This window comes from Talpa occidentalis, unplaced genomic scaffold, assembly GCF_014898055.3.
Source record: "Talpa occidentalis isolate TD23 unplaced genomic scaffold, MPIMG_talOcc4v2.1 talOcc4.5, whole genome shotgun sequence".
Lineage (NCBI taxonomy): Eukaryota > Metazoa > Chordata > Mammalia > Eulipotyphla > Talpidae > Talpa > Talpa occidentalis.
In genome coordinates, this window is record NW_023604861.1 from 39,994,515 (window position 1) to 40,017,118 (window position 22,604).

General features: G+C 36.5%; 1 protein-coding gene across 8 annotated transcripts in view; it reads left to right on the forward strand.

The window, feature by feature from the left end:
- Positions 1–22,604, forward strand: part of DGKH (diacylglycerol kinase eta) — a 154,169-nt gene that overhangs the window by 110,726 nt on the left and 20,839 nt on the right. For all 8 annotated transcript variants that reach the window (XR_005128304.2, XR_005128303.2, XM_037526941.1 and 5 more), the window contains 9 exons: positions 276–393; positions 6,712–6,822; positions 6,957–7,053; positions 9,632–9,739; positions 11,529–11,642; positions 11,894–12,028; positions 12,912–13,075; positions 17,590–17,695; positions 18,686–18,778. Coding sequence is in view for 6 of the 8 variants with exons in the window: in XM_037526941.1 (XP_037382838.1) it covers positions 276–393; positions 6,712–6,822; positions 6,957–7,053; positions 9,632–9,739; positions 11,529–11,642; positions 11,894–12,028; positions 12,912–13,075; positions 17,590–17,695; positions 18,686–18,778 (1,046 nt within the window). In the remaining 2 variants the exon portion in view is untranslated. The remainder of the gene's footprint in view (positions 1–275; positions 394–6,711; positions 6,823–6,956; positions 7,054–9,631; positions 9,740–11,528; positions 11,643–11,893; positions 12,029–12,911; positions 13,076–17,589; positions 17,696–18,685; positions 18,779–22,604) is intronic.

The window sequence follows — 22,604 nt, forward strand, 5'->3', positions numbered from 1 at the left end:
CATAGATTCTCTGGGATGGAAATGACAAATCCACTAAGGGACTCTTAACAGGTCCTGATTTTCTTAATTTTTTAATAATATATAGGTCTTAAGAAGCATCAAAAATCTTGTATTTGCAATGTCGTGGTTCTTAATTTTGATTAATGAGAAAAGAAAGGGTACTGAAAACCATGCTTTGGGAGTAAGATGTTTGAGATTAGACTTGAAAACAGGCTGATTTTTTCTGTTTTTTTTTCTTTACATGTGATACTGTATGTATTTGTTTTTCTGGCCAGGTTTAAGAGCAGGACTAGCTGCCTCAATTGCTGGGAGTTCTATTATCAACAAAATGTTACTAGCAAATATTGATCCTTTTGGTGCAACACCATTTATTGACCCAGATCCAGATTCAGTGTAAGAAAATGCTTTTGCAAATGTTTTGACTTTTCTTGTTTCTGTTTGTATTGATGGTAACATTTTAATAAATATGGTTTCACATACAAAAGGGATAATCAGGGCCTCCCTGGTGGCGCAGCAGTTGAGCGCTGGGTTGCGAAGCTGCCCGCAGCCTCTGCGGTGCCAGTTCGATCCCCGGGGCTGCTCCCCGGCCACCGGAGGAGGGTCCACATGGAGCGCAGTCCTCTCCTGCTGCCCACTGCTCCCCTCAGCAGTGTACTTCGGGCCTTCTGCCTGTTCTGTCCCCTGCTCTGGCTCTGGTGAATTCTCTCACCCTCCCGCGCTTCTGACTGTACCCAGTACTTGCATAAACAAACAAACAAACAAACAAATAAATAAATAAATCTTTAAAAAAACAAACAAACAAAAAAACAAAAGGGATAATCAGAAAATTTTTAAAAGTTGATCACAATGAGCATATTGGTCCAGTTGAAGTGCAGTAGTTTTCCTGATCTGTCCCTCGTCAGCCTGTTTTTTTCAATATCAACCTTATGGGGAGGGAGGTGAGGTACATTTCTGCTCTCTTTCCCTGGAAATGTTATTCATTGGCACCTTCATACCTGTCTTTATGCTTTCCTCAAACTTAAACTCATTTCATTTCTATTTTGCCAAATTTGTCGTCTTGACACATCCAGCTTCTGGATTTACTTGTTCCAGAAAACTTTTGACCTACTTTGATCTCTTCCCTTATAAAAAACTACATTTTTTGGCAGTTTCCTTTTACCTCCACATTTATTTTATTTTTTTCCTTGCAGAATAGAGAAGTGACTTTTATTATTATTATTATTATTGTTATTATTATTAGCATCATTATCATCATCATCATCATCAGTGGAGAAAGGAAATGTGGTATACGTATACAACAATGGAATACTACTCATTGGTCAAAAAGATAAACTCATGCCATTTGTGGGAGTATGGAAGGATCGAGAAGGGGTCATCTTAAGTAAATGAGCCAAACGGAGAAAGATAAACACTGCATGGTTTCACTTACATGTGGTACATGGAGAAACAAAAAAAATCAGAGAAGTACCTTTTCCCCAAAACTTCATTAATACTGGTGATTATTTTTGAGCATTTGCCAACTTAAAATTAAGTAATCCTATGCGTTTGCTTTAACTGACAATTTTTTAACTGTTGAATGTGATTTTTTTCATATTTCTATAGGTAACTTGTCTTCTTTTTTGAAGGAGCTTTTTGTCCATTTGCGTATTGGCTTGTTTTTTTCACTTTTTAAAAATTTTTATATTCTCCATACAATTGCAACCCCGATTTTGACCCCAATCCCTCCCCACCCCCACAAAGTGTGTCTCTGGTTCATAGTTGTTTGTTGATTTTGATTTTTTTCTTTCTTATAGTTATTTTTTTGTCCTGGTCCATATTTAGGTTTTCTAGATTCCTGCTATGAGTGAGACCATCCGGTATTTTTCTTTTTCTTTCTGGCTTATTTCGCTGAGCATGATCCCTTCCAGCTCCATCCATGTGGCTGCAAATTGCATGTGTTTATCTTTTTTGAATGCTGAGTAATATTCCATGGTGTATATGTACCACATCTTCTTGATCCAGTCATCTATTTGTGGGCATTTGGGTTGTTTCCAAAGATTAGCTGTTGTAAACAGTGCTGCTATAAACATACAGGTACAGGTGCTCTTTGGAATTAATGTTTCGGTGTCCTTTGGGTAAATACCTAGGAGTGGAATTGCTGGATCATATGGAAGCTCTATCCTTAGTAGGATGAGGAATCTCCACAAAGCTTTCCATAGTGGTTGGACCAATTTGCACTCCCACCAGCAGTGTAGGAGAGTTCCTTTCTCTCCACATCCTCACCAGCATTTGTTGTTGCTGGTTTTTTTAATATGTGCCATTCTCACTGGTGTAAGATGGTATCTCATTGTAGTTTTGATTTGCATTTCCCTGATTGCAAGTGATGCTGAACATTTTTTCATATGCCTGTTGGCCATTTGCATTTCCTCTTCAGAGAAGTTTCTTTTTAGCTCTTCTGCCCATTTTTTGACTGGATTATTTTCTTTGTTTTTGTTGAGTCTCATCAGCTCTTTGTAGATTTTTGTGATCAGTCCTTTATCATTAGTGTTGGGTGCAAAAATGTTTTCCCAGCAGTGGGGTTTCTATTTGTTTTGGCTATTGTCTCTGCTGTGCAGAAACTCTTTAATTTGATGTAGTCCCAGCTGTTGATCTTTGCCTTTACTATCACTGCTTTGGGTGATGTGTCTGTAAAGGTGTCTTTGAGGTGCATGTTATGTAGTGTTTCGCCTATATTTTCTTCTATATATTTTAAGGTTTCAGGTCTTATGTCTAGTTCTTTAATCCATTTTGAGTTGGTTTTTGTGCATGGCTTCGTAGAATGTATTTGGTAGTATTCCTTCTTTTTCAATTTTTTGAAATAGTTTGTGTAGGATCAGCACTAATTCACTGCTGAACATTTGGTAGAATTCATTTGTGAAGCCGTCTGGGCCTGGGCTTTTGTTTTTGGGGAGTGCTTTGATTACTGCTCCAATTTTGCTGCTTGTAATTGGTCTGTTTAGTTGTTCTATTTCTTCTTTGTCCAGCTTTGGATGATTATATTGTTCTAGGAATTTGTCAATCTCTTCTAGGTTGTTAAATTTGTTTGCGTATAAGTGTTCATAGTAATCTCTTATTATTCTTTTGATTTCTACTGAGTCTGTTGTGATTTCTCCTCTTTCATTTATAATCCTATTTATACATGTTTTCTCCTGTTTTTTCTTTGTGAGCCTTGCTAGAGGTTTGTCTATTTTGTTGATTTTTTCAAAGAACCAACTTTTGGTTTCATTGATCTTTTGGATTGTTTTTTTAATTTCTAATTCATTTATTTCTGCTTTGATTTTTATTATTTCCTTTCTTCTACTGGCTTTAGGGTTTTTTTTGTTGTTTTTTTTCTAGTTCTTTGAGATGTGAGGTTAGGTTGTTTCTTTGAGTTCTTTCTTGTTTGTTGATGTGAGTCTGTATTGCTATATATTTTCCTCTTATTACTGCTTTTGCTGCATCCCATACATTCTGGAAAGTGGTATCCTCCTTGTCATTCAACTCAAAGTATTTTTTAATTTCTTCTTTGATCTCCTCATTAGTCCAATTGTCTTCCAGTAGTGTGGATTTCAATCTCCATAAAGTGGGAAGGTTCCTTGTTTTCTTTTCATGATTTATTTCTAGCTTGATGCCTATTATAGAAGATAGTTGGAATGATTTTGATTTTCATGTATATGTTGATGTTTGTCTTGTGGCCCAGTATGTGATCGATTCTGGAGAATGATCCATTTGCACTTGAGAAAAATGTGTACTCAGATTTTTTGGGGAGCAGTGTCCTATAGATGTCTGTTAAGTCCATGAGTTTATGTCTTTATGTAGGGCTCTAGTTGTCTCTGTTTATTTTTTGTCTCGTTGACCTGTCCATTGGTGAGAGTGGGGTGTTGAAGTTTCCTACAATATATGTATTTTCTTTAATATCTGTTTTCAAAGCTGATAATAATTGTATAATATATTTTGGTGCCCCTTCATTTGGTGAGTATATGTTGATAAGTGTTATATCTTCCTGTTGTATTGTCCCCTTGATCATAATGTAGTGTCCATCTATGTCCCTTTTTACTTTTTTTAATTTGAAGTCTATTTCATCTGATGTAAGTATGGCTGTTCCCACCTTCTTTTTTGGTCCATTTGCTTGTAGGATTGTTTTCCACCCTTTTACTTTCAGTCTGTGTTTATCTTTTGTGGTTAAATGTGTTTCCTGGAGACAGCAGAAGTTTGAATTTTTTTTTTTTTAATCCAGTCTGCTACTCTGTGTCTTTTTACTGATGAGTTTAATCCATTTACATTTAGAGTTAATATTGATACGTTGGCATCTGTGTTTGCCATTTTGTTTGTCTTTTTTGTGATTTTATTCCTTACTTTATTCTGTTCTTCTTGTTCATTCCTCTGTTGGTTTTGGCTTTAGGACTTCTTGTAGAATTTTTTGGAGTTGGGATTTAGTTGTAATGAATTTTTGGAGTTTCTGGTTGTCTGAGAAGGTCCATATTTTTTCTTTGTAGAGGACAGAGAGCTTTGCAGGGTAAAGTATTCTTGGTTGGCATTTGCTGTCTTGAAGTTTACTGAATGTGTTACTCCAGTCTCTTCTTGCCCGTAATGTTTCTTTGGAGAAGTCAGAAGTTAACCTGATTGGTTTTTCCCATATAAGTTATCTGTTTCTTCCCCCTTGCCAGTTTCATTATTTTTTTCCTTTTCTTGGACTCTTGCAAGCTTTGCTATTAGGTGTCTTGCTGTAGCTTTCTTTTCATTATGGTAATTGGGAGTTCTTCTCACTTCCTGTATGTCTATATTCATCTCCTTTATCACGCTTGGGAAGTTTTCTTCAATTATCTCCTTGAATAATTTCTCAGTTCCTTTGTCTCTCTCCTCACCTTCTGGAATGCCTATAACTCTTACATTTCCTCTCTTCATGGAGTCTGATAATTGTCTAAGATTCTCCTCATACTGCTTCATTTGCACTTCTCTCTCCTTTTCTCTTTTGGCTCTTTTTATTTCTGTATCTTCTATAGTACTGTCCCTTTCTTCCATTTCATTGGTCCTGTTTTCATTGCTTTTCCCAGAGTTCTTTATCTCTTCTAGTAATCTTTTTATCTCCTGTGTTTCATTTCTTTCCTTTCTTAAGTTCTCAATTTCATTCTTCTGTTCAGTGATTATTTGTCTCAGCTCATTTTTTTCCTTTTCGTTTTATTTCTGCTTTTTAATCAGGATGATTATTAATTCTCTATCTGATAGGCTGAGAAGTTCTTCCATGTCATCATTGAGCTCTGGTGACTGTGTTTCTTTTTGTGATGTGTCCTCCTGCTTTACCTCCACATTTAATTTTGCTTTTATTGTATCTCCTTTCTCTAATGACAGTCTTTAAGGACAGTACTGCATTTTAAACTTCTTTGTATTCCTACAGTACCTAGAACAGTGCATTGGATGTAGTAGATTTTCTAATGATGCCAACAAGGGGGTATTAGTGCCTGACTACATGGGCCCCCATTTGTCTATGTAGTGAAGGATTTATGTAGGAGGTAGAACTATGAATTTGTTACAATTTAAAGAAAAGCAAGCATAAATCAGTTTTTTTTTTTAGTTTGTTCTTGTTGTTATTGTTTGTTAGTTTCACTGATAGGATCATTCATTTTTTCATCCAAAAAATAGACTATGTAAACAACACATATTCTCATAATCCTTGCAATACGTATATATATGTACATAATACTCATTGTAGCTATCTCACACTTAAAACATACAAAGTATGTTTATTTGTGTGTGTATTTAATTTTCCTGTTAGTTTAAAAACTCAGCCAGTATCTATAGCCTCCATACCTTCTTCCCTCCTCCCACCAAAAACATTTTATCACATTTTTCTTTCCCTTCCCTCTCTTCAGGATTCTATTAAAAATCCAGATTTTGGGCCTCCCCTGGTGGCGTAGTGGTTGAGCACTGGGTGGTGAAGCTGCCCGCAGTCTCTGCAGTGCTGGTTCGATCCCTGGCCGCTGGCAAGGGTCCCACATGGCGCACAGACCTCTCCTGCCATGCCCGCTGTTCCCCTCAGCAGTGTGTTTCATCAGTCTGCCTGTTCTGTTCCCCTCTCTGGCTCTGGTGAATTCTCTCACCCTCCCACACTTCTGACTATACCCAGTGCTTGTATAAATAAATAAATAAATCTTAAAAAAAAATAAATAAAAATCCAGATTTAAATATACTTAATGTTATGATTATATTAAAATGAATTACTTATCAATAATAGTACAGATTTTTAACCTTTTACTCAATTCTCTGTTGCCACTGTTAAATCTTTTATCTCTTTTAATGTTTTTATTAAACTTTTTTATTTTCTTTCATCATTGCTCATTTTTGTACTGTATTTGATTTTTCCCCTCAGGTGTGGTCCCCATAAATCTGCCACCATCACATCACCCGAGTACCATCACCATAGTCCCTCATGCTCTTTCCTCCCCTGTTTTGATCCCTCTCCCTCTCCCTGCACTGCCTTGTCTACCTTCCCTTTACATCACATGTACCAAGAATTACACACACGATGGAGTTGGGGACATGGCATGTGACTAGGAAGTGATTCCTGCTAAATTTTACTCTTCTATCAGAAACTCTGCTAAGTTTTTCTTCTATCAGGAATGGAAGCTTAAATGGTTTAAATGATATTTTGTGTATAAATTAATTATTGTTATGAATCTGAAATTGACTTTTATATGCTTTTCATTATTATCATAGAGATGGATATTCAGAAAAATGTGTCATGAACAATTACTTTGGGATTGGATTAGATGCAAAAATTTCACTAGAATTTAATAATAAGAGAGAGGAACACCCTGAAAAATGCAGGTAATTTCAGTAATAGTAATTTTATTTCATGAAGGCTATTTTTCTTTAATTTCATTTATTATCTCTTTTGCTTGCACTGCCTTTAGAGAGTGAAGAAATAATTACTGAAATTGCATGCCAACATGTATTTTCAGGAGCCGAACTAAAAACTTGATGTGGTATGGAGTCCTTGGAACCCGGGAATTGTTACAGAGATCATACAAGAATTTAGAACAGAGGGTGCAACTTGAGGTAAGCATATCCTGAAATAAAGATGTTTCAGGTTATTTACATAGAGAAATAATTTCATTTGTTGAGTAAATTTGGCCTAAATTCCTCTTGATTAGAGACAAAACACTAAAAGGGAAAAAATGGAAGGGGTTATCAACTTTATACTAAGAGAGGCATAGAAGTTGAATCTAAGTGACTCACTTTATGAAGGTAGTTATTCCTTATGAAACAGGTTTTTTTAGTCTGTTCAGAAGAATGAAGTTGTTTGTTCAAGATCAAATAGTCAATATCTGGAGGTGCCAAAATTTCAAAACCAGTGTTTTTTCATTAGAAAAACACCAACTTGTGGGCCTCCCTGGTGGCGCAGCGGTTGAGCCCTGGGTTGCAAAGCTGCCTGCAGCCTCTTCAGTGCCGGTTCGATCCCCGGCTGCTCCCTGGCCACCGGAGGAGGGTCCCACATGGTGCGCAGACCTCTTGTGCCGCCCATTGCTCCCCTCAGCAGTGTACTTCGTCACTCTGCCTGTTCTACTCTCCCCTCTGGCTCTGGTGAATTCTCTCACCCTCCCGCGCCTCTGACTGTACCCAGTACTTGTATAAATAAATAAATAAATCTTTAAAAAAAAGAAAAGAAAAATGAAAACGCTAACTTGTAATTCTGACTGAACAAAGAAATTTATAGACTTTCCTTTGGGTGCTTTCTGATACCTTAGCATATTGGCCACACTTAGACTTAGCATTATTAGCCCTTTTCATAGATGAGCAAAATGAAATTCTGAAAGTTCAAAGGTCTCTCAGAAATAAGGGACAGAATTCAAAACACCATCTTCCCAGCTTAACTGCAGTTTCATAGTATTTTGCAACATCATGAACCACAAATGGAAATGCGGGAAACTAAAGAAGATTATAAAAGAATGTACCACTCCTGAAGCTTTTCCTAAAAACAAGAGAAATTATTGAGTCAGGTGATGTTAATTTATTGCATCTCATGAGCTGCTCATATTTTTCTTATGAGACTTGATAAAATGGCTACTAAGCACTAAATTCTGAGAGTTTTGATTGATACATAATATGCTAAATGCAGCAGTATATGTAGAACTTCCTTCTAAGTTTTCATCTTTTCCAGATGATTCTTGCAAGTAAAGTATAGTTATAAAATCTTTGAGACTGCTTTGAATTGATTCAAAGATACTTTTATATTTACATTGATGGAATTTTTTCCATTTCCTTTAAGTTAATCATATGATTTAGATAGCTTTTTTTTTTTAAAGATTTATTTATTCATGCATACAAGAACTGGGGTACAGGCCAGATGTGTGGGAGGGTGAAAGGATTTACCAGAGACAGAGCGGGCAACAGAAAAGGCAGACTGACTGAAATACACTGCAGAGGGGAGCAGCAGGTGGGGGAGACAGGAGAGGTCTGCCGAGCCATGTGGGATTCTTGCCAGCTGGCCGGATCGAACTGGTGTTACAGAGACTGTGGACAGCTTCTCAGTGCTGCGCTCAACTGCCTGTGTCACCAGGGGAGGCCCTAGATAGCTTTTTTTTTTTTAGCACAAAAAATATCTATTCAAGTTTTTGGGTTCAGAAACATTTATCATTATACTAAATACTTCATTCATTTAACACATAGACATGGAGCACCACCATCTTTGTGCAAGGAATGGCCTGAGGTGCTAGGATACTTTGTGGACCACTGAATGTGTTCTCATGAAAAAGATAAGAAAGGAATTGTAAAAAATGCCTGTAGGGGTAAATCAAGTATAAAGTATTCTCAGTTATATATAATGGTTGAAAATGGATTCATACCTAATTCTCACTTGTTCTAAAGGTTGGAGATAATTTTAATTGTGCATTAAAATGCAAATTTTATAAAACTAATTATTTTGATGTAAGAATTATTTTTGGAAATAAAGCATCTCTTTTAAGTATGACATCTTACAATCTGCACTCTTAAAGGTTTAAACCTTCTACTCAGTAAGAATTTATCCACATGTCATGTATAATTACTTCACCAGCCATATTTTTTTCCTTATTTAAGTGGTAATTTAATTTTCACTTAAGTGATTAGTTAGAAGGCATGGACTATAAGATGTTTTTGGGCATATTTGTCCTTTGAAGGGTATTTGACCTGACTTGAAAAATTCAGCTTCAAGTTTAGCCAGTTGTTAGTAAATTACATAACACCAAAAGAGTAGCAGGAATTGAGGGAAGTGCTGGATGAGATGAGTAGGACCCAGAGCTCACCTTTATAGAGCCCACTTTCATATGTAAATGAGATGACCTCAATCGCATAGGTAAAGAGATGAGCATAATACAAGAGAGAATATCACAAGTGCCCTGACAAAGGACTCAAGAAAAATATTGCCTGGTTTTGAAGGAAAGAAGAGGTAAAATTTGCTTTTCTGTAATAATTTCTGCTATGGTTATTTGTACTTTGAAAATATTAAATTAAAACAAGTAAGATAAAGTTATCATGCAGGAATGTATTTGAAGGTGATGAGATATTACCACTTTTCCTCCATCATCCTTTGCCTTTGGTATTCAAGTGTCTTCCATACTGGTAGTTTCACTCTAACCTCTAAGCTTTTTACCTACAGTGTGATGGACAGTATATTCCTCTGCCCAGTCTGCAAGGAATAGCGGTATTGAACATCCCCAGCTATGCTGGAGGCACTAACTTCTGGGGTGGAACTAAAGAGGATGATGTAAGTATTGCCTACTCTTGCCTGCTCCTATTGGCTGCCTACATATCTTGGCTTATGGCCTCTTCTTCCATCATCAAAGCCAACCAAGCAGTTTGAATCCTAATGTTGCCTCTGACCTTCTCTTCTTCCACCTTCCACCTTAAAGGACCTTTGTGATTACATTTTCTCCCTGCTCACTCTCCTCCCAGACCATCCAGGACCATCTCCCTACCTTGAGGTCCTTGACATAATCACATGTGCAAAGTCTCTTTTGCCATGTAAAATAACATATTCACAAGTTCCAGGGATTAAGACTTGAACATTTTTGGTGTAGGGAGGAGGATATTATTCTGTTTACCAAAATATCTTTCTGTACTTTTAATTTTCTAAGTTTTGTATGCATTATCTTTTTTATATTTAGAAATATCAAGAGGGCTCATTTGGCCAGGGGAGTTTAGGGCTATTTTTTAATACTTACTTATATTAAAAAAAGAAAAGAGACAATGTAATAAATGTAATAGTTCTAAAAATAATAAAATAAAAGACAGGGCAAAAAAAAAATAAAAAAAAAAGTAAAAGACAGGGCATAATCATTAAGTATATGTAACAATGAAAGTGAGAAATGTTATAATGATCTTGCTTTGAAGAGTCACACATATTGAATGTGACTTTGATTTGAGGCTTATGATATGATGGTTCCTCCTTACCCATTTTCTTAGTACTCTTCCATGAGTAGGCAGGACTAAAGTATAAAATAAATTGCAAAGTATTTGTAGTTTTCATAATATCAGTATATTCCAATCCTTTTGGAATATAAAAACTGACATTAGCAGTCAATAGTTTGTCATTACAATAGTTTTGTCTTAAACATTTTAAAGGGAGAAAATGAGTGAGACTAAGATAAATAAAACTTGAACATCTACTAAGTAGTCAGATAGTGTTCTGAGAGCTTCACTGTCTTTATTTAACTCCCACAATTTTTATCAAAATTTCACCAGTGAAGAAACTGATGCAAAGTTCATACTATAAATAGCAGAAATAGGCCTCAAAACCATGAAATCAGATAACAAAAATGATAAGAAATCATCAGTGTTTACATATATACATCCTATATATTTTCAGTCAAAATTTTATAGAATGCTACCTTATAGCAAATGCTATTTTCAGAAACATAACTATTTATTATGTAATAAAAGAGAATAAAAGGGGACAAAGTAATAGTTTAGATTGATTTTGTGAAATGCATGTAGGTATATCAAGGGAAAGAAAGATTTTGCTCTCTGAGCTTTCTGTTTCCATACTATAAAATGCTCTAAAGTTTTAGTATTAAGAGATAAACCTTATTGCATATACTGCTGTAATAAACACATATTACTTGTAACACCTTGAAAGATTTCCCTTAGAACGAATCAAATGAATGAATGGTGATTTGCACGTTCATGAAATCTGTATCACCTTTTGGGTCCTAAAATTATGTATATCATTTTATCAAGACATCTGAGTTATGGCTGAGTAGATATTCAATACATTGTGTACCAAGGTGAATTATTTAGAAATATAACAGCTCACTAGTTCAGAGAGTGCTTAATGCGAGACGTGAACAGTATATCCACATGAGCTTTTAAAACCATTTTTATTATATTTTTCTGCTTTAAACACCTTAAGTGATGGACTATAATTTCCTAATATTTATTTGCTTTTCTGCTTGCTATATTTATGTATTTGTAAAAATATGTATATTACAGAGTTTACAATGCTTACTTATTAGTTAACTTTATCAGTGAAAGTATAAAGTAGTTTTTCCTTTCAGATATTTGCTGCACCATCATTTGATGACAAAATCCTGGAAGTTGTTGCAATATTTGATAGTGTGCAAATGGCAGTTTCAAGGGTCATTAAACTTCAGCATCATCGAATAGCCCAGGTTTGTTTCTCTAATCAAACCTAATTTCACTACATGGGCCACTGGTAGTGGAGGGAAGCTAACCCAAATGAGCCCTGCATTGGATATCCATCCTTATATTATTGACTTTCTCTTCATGTCAGTTGTTACTGTATCATCATAAGTGAAAAAGCATAATATTCCATTCCACCAAAGACTAAACACCAAGCTTGAGTGTAGATTGTCAATTTCTCAGGATAACTTGTGCTCTAAAATGTCTTGTTTTATTTCAGTGCCGTACAGTAAAAATCACCATATTTGGTGATGAGGGAGTCCCAGTGCAGGTGGATGGTGAAGCATGGGTTCAGCCTCCAGGGATCATCAAAATTGTACACAAAAATAGAGCTCAGATGCTAACAAGGGACAGGGTATGTAACACAAACCTTCTTCTAAATTTTTAATCAAGCCTTTAAATGTTTTTTAGTTGTTAATGAGAAAGAGAAACCAAGGAAAATATTTCAGTTGTCTCTTAAACCTGATGTTTAAGTCGCTATAGCTTTAATTATGAAAAAATATTTAGTTTTTTTGAAGACTTTTTTTTATTACTTGCTCAGGTTTACAGAAAAGAAGTTGAGCAGAAAGTACAGAGCATTCTAATACTATTCCCACACACCTCTTCTCCTCTTACAAACACATAAATTCCACTGTTATTAACATCTTGTGTTAGTGTGGTACAAGTATCGTAATTATTAATAAACCAATATTGATCATTTTATTTCTTAGTTTGCATTAGCCTTTGTGTTGTACTTTCTATAGGTTTGACAGATGTGTAATCACTTGTCACCACCATTGTAGCTTCATACAGACTGACTTCACAGTTCTAAAAATTCTTGTGCTCCACCTAACCATTACTCTCTCTTTTCTTACCCTGACAATACCAGTCTTTCTACTGTGTCCATATTTTTGCCTTTTCCAGAATATATATTTTTAATTAGCCACACCCATAACAAATACGACTGCCAATCATAATTCCATCTATTATACAATAGTAAAAATGAAGCATAAATTGAAACTTTTGTTTTTAAAATTTCATTCATATGTTTATTGTCCCCAATTACTTTTTATTTGTTGTATTACACTATCTAGCTTTAAAACATCTTTTTTTCTACTTGTAGTTTATTTAATGAGATGTTAAATTTTAGGAAAAAGCATTAGTAGTTTCAAAGCCATGCATATAATCTATAAATACACGTTTATTTGGGCCTCATTGCTGTAAACTAACAATTCACTTCAATACTGATTTTTAAATAGGCTTTTGAAAGCACTTTAAAATCTTGGGAAGATAAACAGAAGTGTGATTCTGGTAAACCAGTTCTTCGAACCCATTTGTACATCCAACATGCCGTTGACTTGGCAACAGAAGAGGTGTCACAGATGCAGCTGTGCTCCCAAGCTGCAGAGGAGCTCATTACCAGGTATGGCGGGCTGCTGGCTTCAGGCTATGAAAACTCTGTCCTTGGGGCCTGTCCGGTGGTGCAGCAGGTTGAGCACAGTGCTGTGAAGCTGCCCACAGCCTCTGCAGTGCCGATTCGATTCCCAGCTGGCCAGGGAGAGACCCACATGGCACTGCAGACCTCTCCTGTCACACCTGCTGCTCCCCTCAGCAGTGTTTTCGGTCCGTCTGCCTGTTCTGCTCCCCGCTCTGTCTCTGGTGAATCCTCTCAACCTCCTGCACCTCTGGCCTGACCCCAGCTCTTGTATAAATAAATAAAATCTTAAAAAAAAAATTTTAAAAATTTTGAAAAATAAAATACTCTGGCCTTGGCCAATTTTTTTTTAGTATTAAACTAAAATATTTTAGTATTAAAACTAAATTTCAGTTGCTTGGAGTATCTAAAAGAGATGCATTTACCCTTTTTCATTTACTCCTTCTTTTATGTCTCCATAATTGCTGCACTCCACCAGATTCTCTCCACCATACACATCCAGACACCTGTGTTCTCTACAGAACAGATTCTGGGCATTCCAGAATCCAGATGAACTTGACCTACCACAGTACTCTTTCTGTTACTGTTTATTCCCCCAGTCTATCCACAATTTTTACACTATATGATTCATTTAAATGTTGCCTTGTAATTATTCATTAAAAGTATACACAATGTAGAAAGAAATATAAACATTAACTGTGCTCTCAAGGTGGGTGGAAAGGATTCAAGAATCTGTTTCCAAAAGACATAATACAAAGATTGCAAGAGGTTAATTTTAGTCCACAGAAAGGCGAGAGATTAGAAAAAAAAATCTTTGAGTGTAAACATAAAAATCTCGATTACATGGGCAAGTTTCTTTATCTCCTCTTCACCTAGATAGTCCCTACAAATGGGAATAATACAAGTCACCTCCCCAGGTCTCCAGTTAGGTGAGATCCACCATGTAAAGTGGATTAGATCATGGCATATTTAATGGTCTGTGAATGGAAGCTATTAGACTCTTTTCCCACCTCATCTGGGCACTGACAGAACTGTTGAAAAAGGAAAAAAGGACTAAGGTCAAAATAAGGGGGGGGTGCAATTGTATGGGGAATATAACCAAAATGAAAATGCATACAGTGTGCAAAAATGAAAAATGATGTAAGAATTATATAAAATAAAATATTAATAAATAAATAAATAAGATAATATAAATTTAAAAAAAAAGGAAACCAAAGCTTAGTGCTACGAGGGGCTAACTTGCCTCCTTTCTCTTCCCTCTTACTCGCCACCTGCTCCCCTTCTCTCTTTACTTCTCCTCCTCTTCAGATATTAAGAGACAAAAGAGAAAAGGAAGGCACTTTCTGCTGCTGGAAACCAGCATTCAGAATTAGAAAAAAGTAAAATGAACTGCAAGTTACTGAGTACGTGGGAAGAAAAGGAAAGGAAAGTGAAGGTTAAGTGAGCTAAATCCACATAACCTTGTTATTGCACATCTCAGTTTCCTGTCCACAGAGATAATTTACTTTTGGGTAAATATGTCTTTTTAGATATTACAAAAAAACTTTTACATACTCCAATTTAGACTGGGTTTATTTTACTTTTTGCCTTTTTTCCAGCTGTATTTACATTTCATAATAGGTGTCTGTAAGGGGTGACTGTGACACCCCTTGAGACATTGAGACATAATCAAGCTAATTAACACATGCAAAACAGTATCGAGATTTCTACAAATTTGAAACTATAACCACAGTATTTTATTGAAACTAAAATATAATCCCTTTAACTGGCAACTATAAATCAGAGATATTCTGTAGGGGAAGAGGAGGAAGGAGGATTAGAACAGGGATGGGAAGAGCACAAGGGACTATGGGGGTGGGACATGCTTGAATTGGTGGTGGGAATTTCATGGGGACTACACCTGAGAGGAGAGAGCATACATTGTACAAAAATGAAGAATGATGTAAAATATTTATAAAATAAAATAAAATAAAATAAAATATAACCCCTTGAGACCAAAATGTACTTCCTATATCATCCTGTCAAATATCCTTATCAAAAAAAAGAAAGGGGAGTTTGGCCAGACTTGCTTTTGATCAGCCTACTTTGATTCCCCATTTATACATTTAATTTTTCAAAAGTTCACTTGTCAATTTGAGAATTAATTCATTCACTATTCCACAAATAATTTTGAATCTCTTCTGTGTGCCAGTGACCATGTTCGGCAATGGGCATGCCAAAGTGACTGCGTTGTAGTCCCTTTTCTTAATTTACTCTTAGAGCTGTAGAAGGGGAAAGTGTAGCCAAAGCACTGTTACAAGGCTCACATCAGTGTGTGTCTGATGTGGACACACAGAGAAGGCTAGAGGAACTAAGGGAGAGCTGCTTGGAGGAAGCTGCCTCTCAGTCGAGTCTTAAGGGAGTAAGTGAAAAAACTAAGTGTGGGAGCCAACCTGGGCACAGACACAGTGGCATGTGAGTATATAGTATTTTCAGAAAAACTCAGGGAGTTTGGGGCTAAAATATTGACATAGGGTATGCACAAATATAGGAAATGTGGATGGAGGGGGGAGGAGGTGACAAATTTTTATTCCGATGTTTCTGGAAGCAACATAGATCATTGTCTGCAGGACAGCAAAGTTGGGACCAGATGAACACTGTCAAAAAGGTCTTAATAGGAAATGATGAATTGATGCAGTAGGCATGGAAAGGAAATAAGAGATTTAAAATAGGTTAGGATCTAAAATTTGTATATGGACATGAATTAGGGGACAGGATGACCCTCAGGTTTCTAGTGAAGAGCTGGATGGATTGTTGGAGCCACAAGGTTCATGAAAAGGAGTAGGTTTTGAGAGAGAAAACGATGGATTCCATATTGAACTTACAGAATTTTAATTACATTAGAAATATTCAGGGGGAAATTTGATAGGCAGTTGAAAATGTTGCTCTGAAGTTGATCTACCTTTTTCCCATTCTTTGCAAATTAAGATGACGTTTACCCATTTCTGTTCTTATTAATAATCTATTCTTCATGATTCCTCAAAGTTATTGGTAAGAATGCTAAACATTTGCAGTTTCCTTTTGACTTGGATAACAATTTGTGATCCTTAAGAATTAAACTTTGCCTTTACTCTTGATTCAGCTCTGTATATATATAGGTTTCTGCTCTCGTTACCCTTTCCAGATTGAAGGTCATTTCCCTTGAAGAGGCCAGAAGAAAAAAATATTTGAATAGTCTTGCTTTATTGTTCATTTGCAGCCCTTGTGTTATTTTCTAGCAATTGATGGATTTTTTTTCTTTTCTCTTCTTTGGCCTTAGTACCTTGCAAGATTATGTCTTTCCAGGACTATTTTTGAAAGTTGAAATTCCAGAGGACTGTGACACGTCAGGCTTTTGAGTTGAAGACATAGATTCAAATCCTTATTCTATCATTTATTAGCTTTGTGTTCATACTAAATCTCTCTGAGCCTCAGTGTTTTCATCTGTAAAGGGGAGAAAATTAATTATAGCTACCTTTTAAGATTATGAAAATAGCTAATGTTTATAAAGCATTTATACATAGATGATTAAATATGGCCATGCTGCTCCCCTAACCTCTTGTATTTGTTCATAGTTAACAGTGTCAGTGAATAAAAGATAAGTTCTACTCTTTACACTTGGAAATGCTCTCACTTTCCAAAGCTGATGCAGAATCAAGTGTTACAATCTAAGTAGTGCTTCAATGTTTTTTTTCTGATTCTAAGCCAATAGTTTTTATTTTTTTAAGATTTATTTATTTATGCATACAAGAACTGGGGTGCAAGCCAGAGGTGCTGGGGGGCATTAGAGGATTCACCAGAGAGAGTGGGGAGCAGAATAGGAGGATCTACTGAAATACACTACTGAGGGAAGCAGCAGGCGAGGCAGGAGAGGTCTGCTCTGTCATGTGGGTTGCTCCCTGGCCTGCAGCATGGGGGGATCAAACTCATGCTAAAGTGGCTGGCCATAGATTGATAGCGCTTTTAAAGATTTATTTATTTATACAAGAATGGGGGTACAGGCCAGAGGCATGGGAGGGTGAGATAATTCACCAGAGACAGAGAGGGAGCAGAACAGGCAGACTGACTGAAAACACTGCTGAGGGGAGCAGTGGGTGAGGCGGGAGAGGTCTGCCATGCCATGTGGGCATCTCCCTGGCTGGCCAGGAATCGAACTGGCAATGAGAGGCTGCGGGCAACTTCACAGCGCTGCACTCAACCCGCTGCACCACTGCCATTGGGAGGCCCCTTGATTGCGCTGTCTTTAACCCCTGTGCCACCAGGAGGACCCAATAAGTTTTAATGTAAAGACTTGTGGTTTAGTATTCTTTGTTGCAGTTAGATTTGAATTTTGTAAATGTAACCTGTACCGTTCACAACTGAGGAGTAATTAAAAATTAATTTCCCTTAATGATCTTGTTTTACTTATGTTATTCTACCACTTCTACACTTTAGAAAGATCAGGAATGCTTGAAGTTTTTCATTCATTTCATTTTTGCTTTTAGAATTTGTGACGCAGCTACCATTCACTGTCTTTTGGAGCAGGAGCTGGCCCACGCGGTGAACGCATGCTCCCACGCACTGAATAAAGCTAACCCACGGGCTCCAGAGGTGAGGGGTAATGGTGAAATCTCATTCCACAGATTTTTTTGAAATCGCATCTTTATTTTAATACTAGAAAATATGCCATGCCCTATGAAAGAACATTATATGAGTCTCTGCCATAAGCTTATAGTAAATTTGTGGCCAAATTTGTCCTTATTTTCCTTTTCCTACCATTTTTTTCCATTATGGCTCTTAAATTCTGTTCACTTTTCATTTTCTATTTCACTTTCAGTCACTGGTCACCTTGCTGTTTTTCTTCTTCCCTATATCTTTTAACTCCTACCATTTCTCCTTTAACGCCTTTGACTTTCTCCCCTGTACCTTGACATAGGGCAAGCCTTGATATGCTACATTTTATTAGAGATGTTGTTTGCTTTTGAATTTGTGCCCTGAAATTATCCTTACTTCATTTTGTTTAAAGTGGCAATTTAGTAATTTTTTTAACATAGACATTAATAGCAGAACAGATAGACTATAATGCCTTGAAATGTGTCACATGTGTCATAAAGAAAACTAATAGCCTACTTTATTCTTTTAATGACTCAGTTTCAGTCATCTAAATTAATATACAATTAAATGCTATTCCTGAAAATGAAATGAAAATCTAAAAAAAAAAAAAAAACCAATCTGGCTGGGACTACAAAGAGTGAAAGAGCAAATAGACCTAATTATGTTCAGGTCTTTTGAGAAATAATTTTCTTGACTTAACTTTTCATGGGAATATATTGTTGCTAGAAATACATATGTCCAGGTAGGAGATGTGATCCTGCATGTATTCATAACAGTCAGTGCATTCTTTGGATTCTGTGAGATGAGAATTAGAAGACATAATCATGCTAACAAATTTAAGTATAGAATTTTAGAGTTATTATAGAATTTTGGTAGATTTTTAAAAAATTACTTGGATAGAAATTTAAATTGTGAGAATAAAATTTATTTACTAATGACTGAATCCTGATTTAATACAGAACTACTTGTCCTTGGTCTTTTTTCTAGAGTCTTACAAGAGACACCGCCACTGAAATAGCCATCAATGTGAAGGCTCTGTACAATGAAACAGAATCTTTACTAGTCGGCAGAGTTCCTTTGGTAAGGAAGAGAAATGATTGATAACATTACAGTGATGAAATAAATATATCAGTCTTACCTTCATTAGGGAACACGCATTTGTAAGATTCGAATGCCAGCCGAAGCAGCCTGCTGGCTTCCTTCAGAAGAGCTCAGAGGAGCTTTCTCTTCACCTAGCTTTTGCCTCCAAGAAAACATATGGCCAAACCTAGAAGTTATGAATCAGGCTAACAGGAGGAAGAGAGATTTCCTCTCACACATACCATCATGTTTCTATGAAATTTCCACAATCAACATTTAAGAGATTTGAGCTTTATAAATTACAGTAAACTTTCTTCAGATTCTCATTAACTCATTGTTGTGGTATAGTAGGGAAAATCATAGGTCTTGAAATATGATTGATAATGGTGCTCTAGATTTGCTTAGTAAATGACATTTTCTAGAATCAGTGTTTCAAGGACTAAATTTCAAGAACTAGCTGTATCGTTGGATTGACTCCGATGGATGTTGGTAATCAAATCTGAATCTGAACACAATCCACAGGTCTGAGGTCTAAGTGCTAGAAGCCTATCGATGTCCTGATTTACCTAGAATCTTTGCCTTGTCAACCTTCCCTCACCATTTTCTATATAAGGTCTTTTCGCCACCTAGTGGTTCAATTGTGGGTTCTCCACACATGCTGTTGTGATTGTAGAAAGCCTAGTGCATTAACTATTGTTTTTTCTTTCTGGTAACAGTTCTGAGTAATTGATAAGTGATGCTCTTAAAACATTTCTCTTGACTATAATTTTATCTCTTGCTTGATAAAAATAAATACCTAATTAGAAGTGATAGTAAAAGTCATCACATCTGGCACAGTGGGAAAAGGAGATGTGTGTCACAATAGTCTCACTAATAAGTGACTCTGGTTGGAATTTCTGTTTGATTGAGGTCCAGAAAAGTGCTCTCCTTGGAGCATCTTTTGATCTGAGAAGAAAACTTAAATCAAAGTTTAAGTACATGAAATCCATTGCTCACCCACCTGCAGAAGAAACTGAATTGAAACTTCCTTGCATCAAGAGGCAACTGTCTCTGCTTTGACCATGAAAAAAACCAAAAACTTTTAGGAAGAAACATTCATTTTCTCTCTTGATAAAAACAATAGGAATATTTTCTTTGTAGTTGGTTATTAGAATCCTCTTGCTGTCCTTCTGTAAGTACTATAGAAAATCCAGTGAGCCGTGACATTGGTCCCAGTAGAGGAACAGAGAAACTATACACTTTGTGTTATTTAAAATACTTTTTTTAAGGATTTATTTATTTATGCATACAGGAGCTGGGGTATAGGCCAGAGATGCGGGGGGTAAGAGGATTCACCAGACAGCGGGGAACAGAACAGGCAGACTGACTAAAATACACTGCTGAGGGGAGCAGCAGGCGAGTCAGGAGAGGTGTGCTGTGCCATGTGGGTAGCTCCCTGGCCAGCTGGGGGTTCGAACTCGTGCTGCAGAGGCTGCAGATTGCTTCATAGTGCTGTGCTTAACCCCTTGTGCCACTATGGAGGCCCTATTTAAAATACTTTTAAGGTAATTTCTAATTGATGACAACTAGAAATCTAACTAATTCTGTTCTGGTTCTTTACACTGAAAGTACCCATTAAGTGTTACTTGATTAATATCTACCTATTATGTTAATATTGATGGGTCTTCCATCATTGTCAAATATAGGTGTTTCAGTCAGAATGTGTCAAAATCATTAACAATAGTGATAGGACAATAGAGAATCAATATTTGAGAGCGCCTAAATTTGCTCTTCGTTTTGCTGCCAGGATAAATATGTAATAACCATTATATCAGTTTTATAACACATATTCTTAGACTAAAAGGAAAGTGGTAAACTTTATATGACAGGGTGGAGAATCTCCATATTTTATTTTTATTATATAAATGGTAGCTACATTGAATAACAGGGGGCAAAATAATGTCCATAACAAAAAAACAGTAACATTCTGAACTTTCAGTTTAAAATTCTGTGAAACTATATGTAAGTTCTCTACAATTTTAACGTAATTTATAAAAGTACTGAATAGTTGGATGACACCTTAGAAATAATCTAAACACAATCTATACTTAATGAGGAGGAAGCTATGACTCCTGAAATTAATTAACCCCTCTTTGTTTGCATGGATCATTAATAACAAGGCCTGGACGACAACCTGGCCACTTCCCTGCCAGTTCTATACCTAACAGTGTTTGTTTCACATTTTTATTCATTAATTAAATTTGTCCTTGCTTTTCCATAACTATTTCAGGGGGGTTAGTGTAGACAACAGATGACCAGTCAGATTCTCATTAATGTTTTCACCCCCCATCCAAGGGCGGTGCACCTGAATGTACCCCAGACCTTCCCTCCAGATAACAAAGTTTAGCTTTTAGCTTTGTCCTGAATTTCACCACAGTTTTTCATCACAGTTTTTTTTTTTTTTTTCTGAGATTCATGGTGGTTGTTTTTTTCTTCCCAAACCTATTATTTTAATTCTCTACGAGATTCTTATGACAAGCATTTCTTTTTATATGACATGTTTTTTTTTTTATTTTTATATTCCCCATACAATTGCAACCCCGATTTTGACCCAATCCCTCCTTTCCTCCCCCAAAGAGTGTCTCTGCTTCATAGTTGTTTGTTGATTTTGATTTTTTTCTTTCTTATAGTTATTCTTTTTCCTGGTTGATATTTAGGTTTTCTAGAGTCCTGTTATGAGTGAGACCATCCGGTATTTTTCTTTTTCTTTTTGGCTTATTTCGCTGAGCATGATCCCTTCCAGCGCCATCCATGTTGCTGCAAATTGCATGTGTTTATCTTTTTTGAATGCTGAGTAATATTCCATGGTATATATGTACCACATCTTCTTGATCCAGTCATCTATTTTTGGGCATTTGGGTTGTTTCCAAAGCTTAGCTATTGTAAACAGTGCTGCTATAAACATAGGGGTGCAGGTGCTCTTTGGAATTGATGTTTCTGTGTCCTTTGGGTAAACACCTAGGAGTGGACTTGCTGGATCTATATGACATGTTTTTGACCCTTTTTTTAAATGCTATTACTTATTCACATAGTGACCTATGAAAATCAAAAGGATTTTTTGCTACAAATAAGTAGAACAATGAGATTACTCACTAATGTAAGCAGGCAGAATGGGTGAATGGATGCGTGGAGTGAGAAGGAAGGAAGGATGAGCAAGAATGAAGGAGGCAGGGGAGAGAGTGGAAGAGCTTACATAGAAAAAATACCAAAAGCAATAATTTTTCTGTGAAATGATCAAAGTTGCATTATATCATCTTTGAGAAATAAAGATAAAGCTATGCAGATTTTTTTTTAATTAGCTCAATTTAAAAGTGTTTTTTTTCCTGTTTTTTTTTTTTTTTTAAAGATTTATTTATTTATTTATACAAGCACTGAGTATAGTCAGAAGCGCGGGAGGGTGAGAGAATTCACCAGGGTCAGAGCGGGGAACAGAACAGGCAGACTGACGAAGCACACTGCTGAGGGGAGCAGCGGGCGGCAGGAGAGGTCTGTTGTGCCATGTGTGACCCTCGCCCAGTGGCCGGGGATCGAACCGGCGCTGCAGAGGCTGCGGGCAGCTTTGCAGCCCAGTGTTCAACTACTGCGCCACTAGGGGAGGCCCTCCTGCTATTTCTTTATATAAAAAGAAAACAACCAAGCTAAGCGATGAGATATTCACAGTCAAAGCAATTTATTCTAGGGTCTCCCCTGGTGGCGCAGCGGTTGAGCACTGGGTTGCGAGGCTGCCCACAGCCTCTGCAGCGCCAGTTCGATTTCTGGCCACCAGCGAGGGTCCCACAAAAAAGAA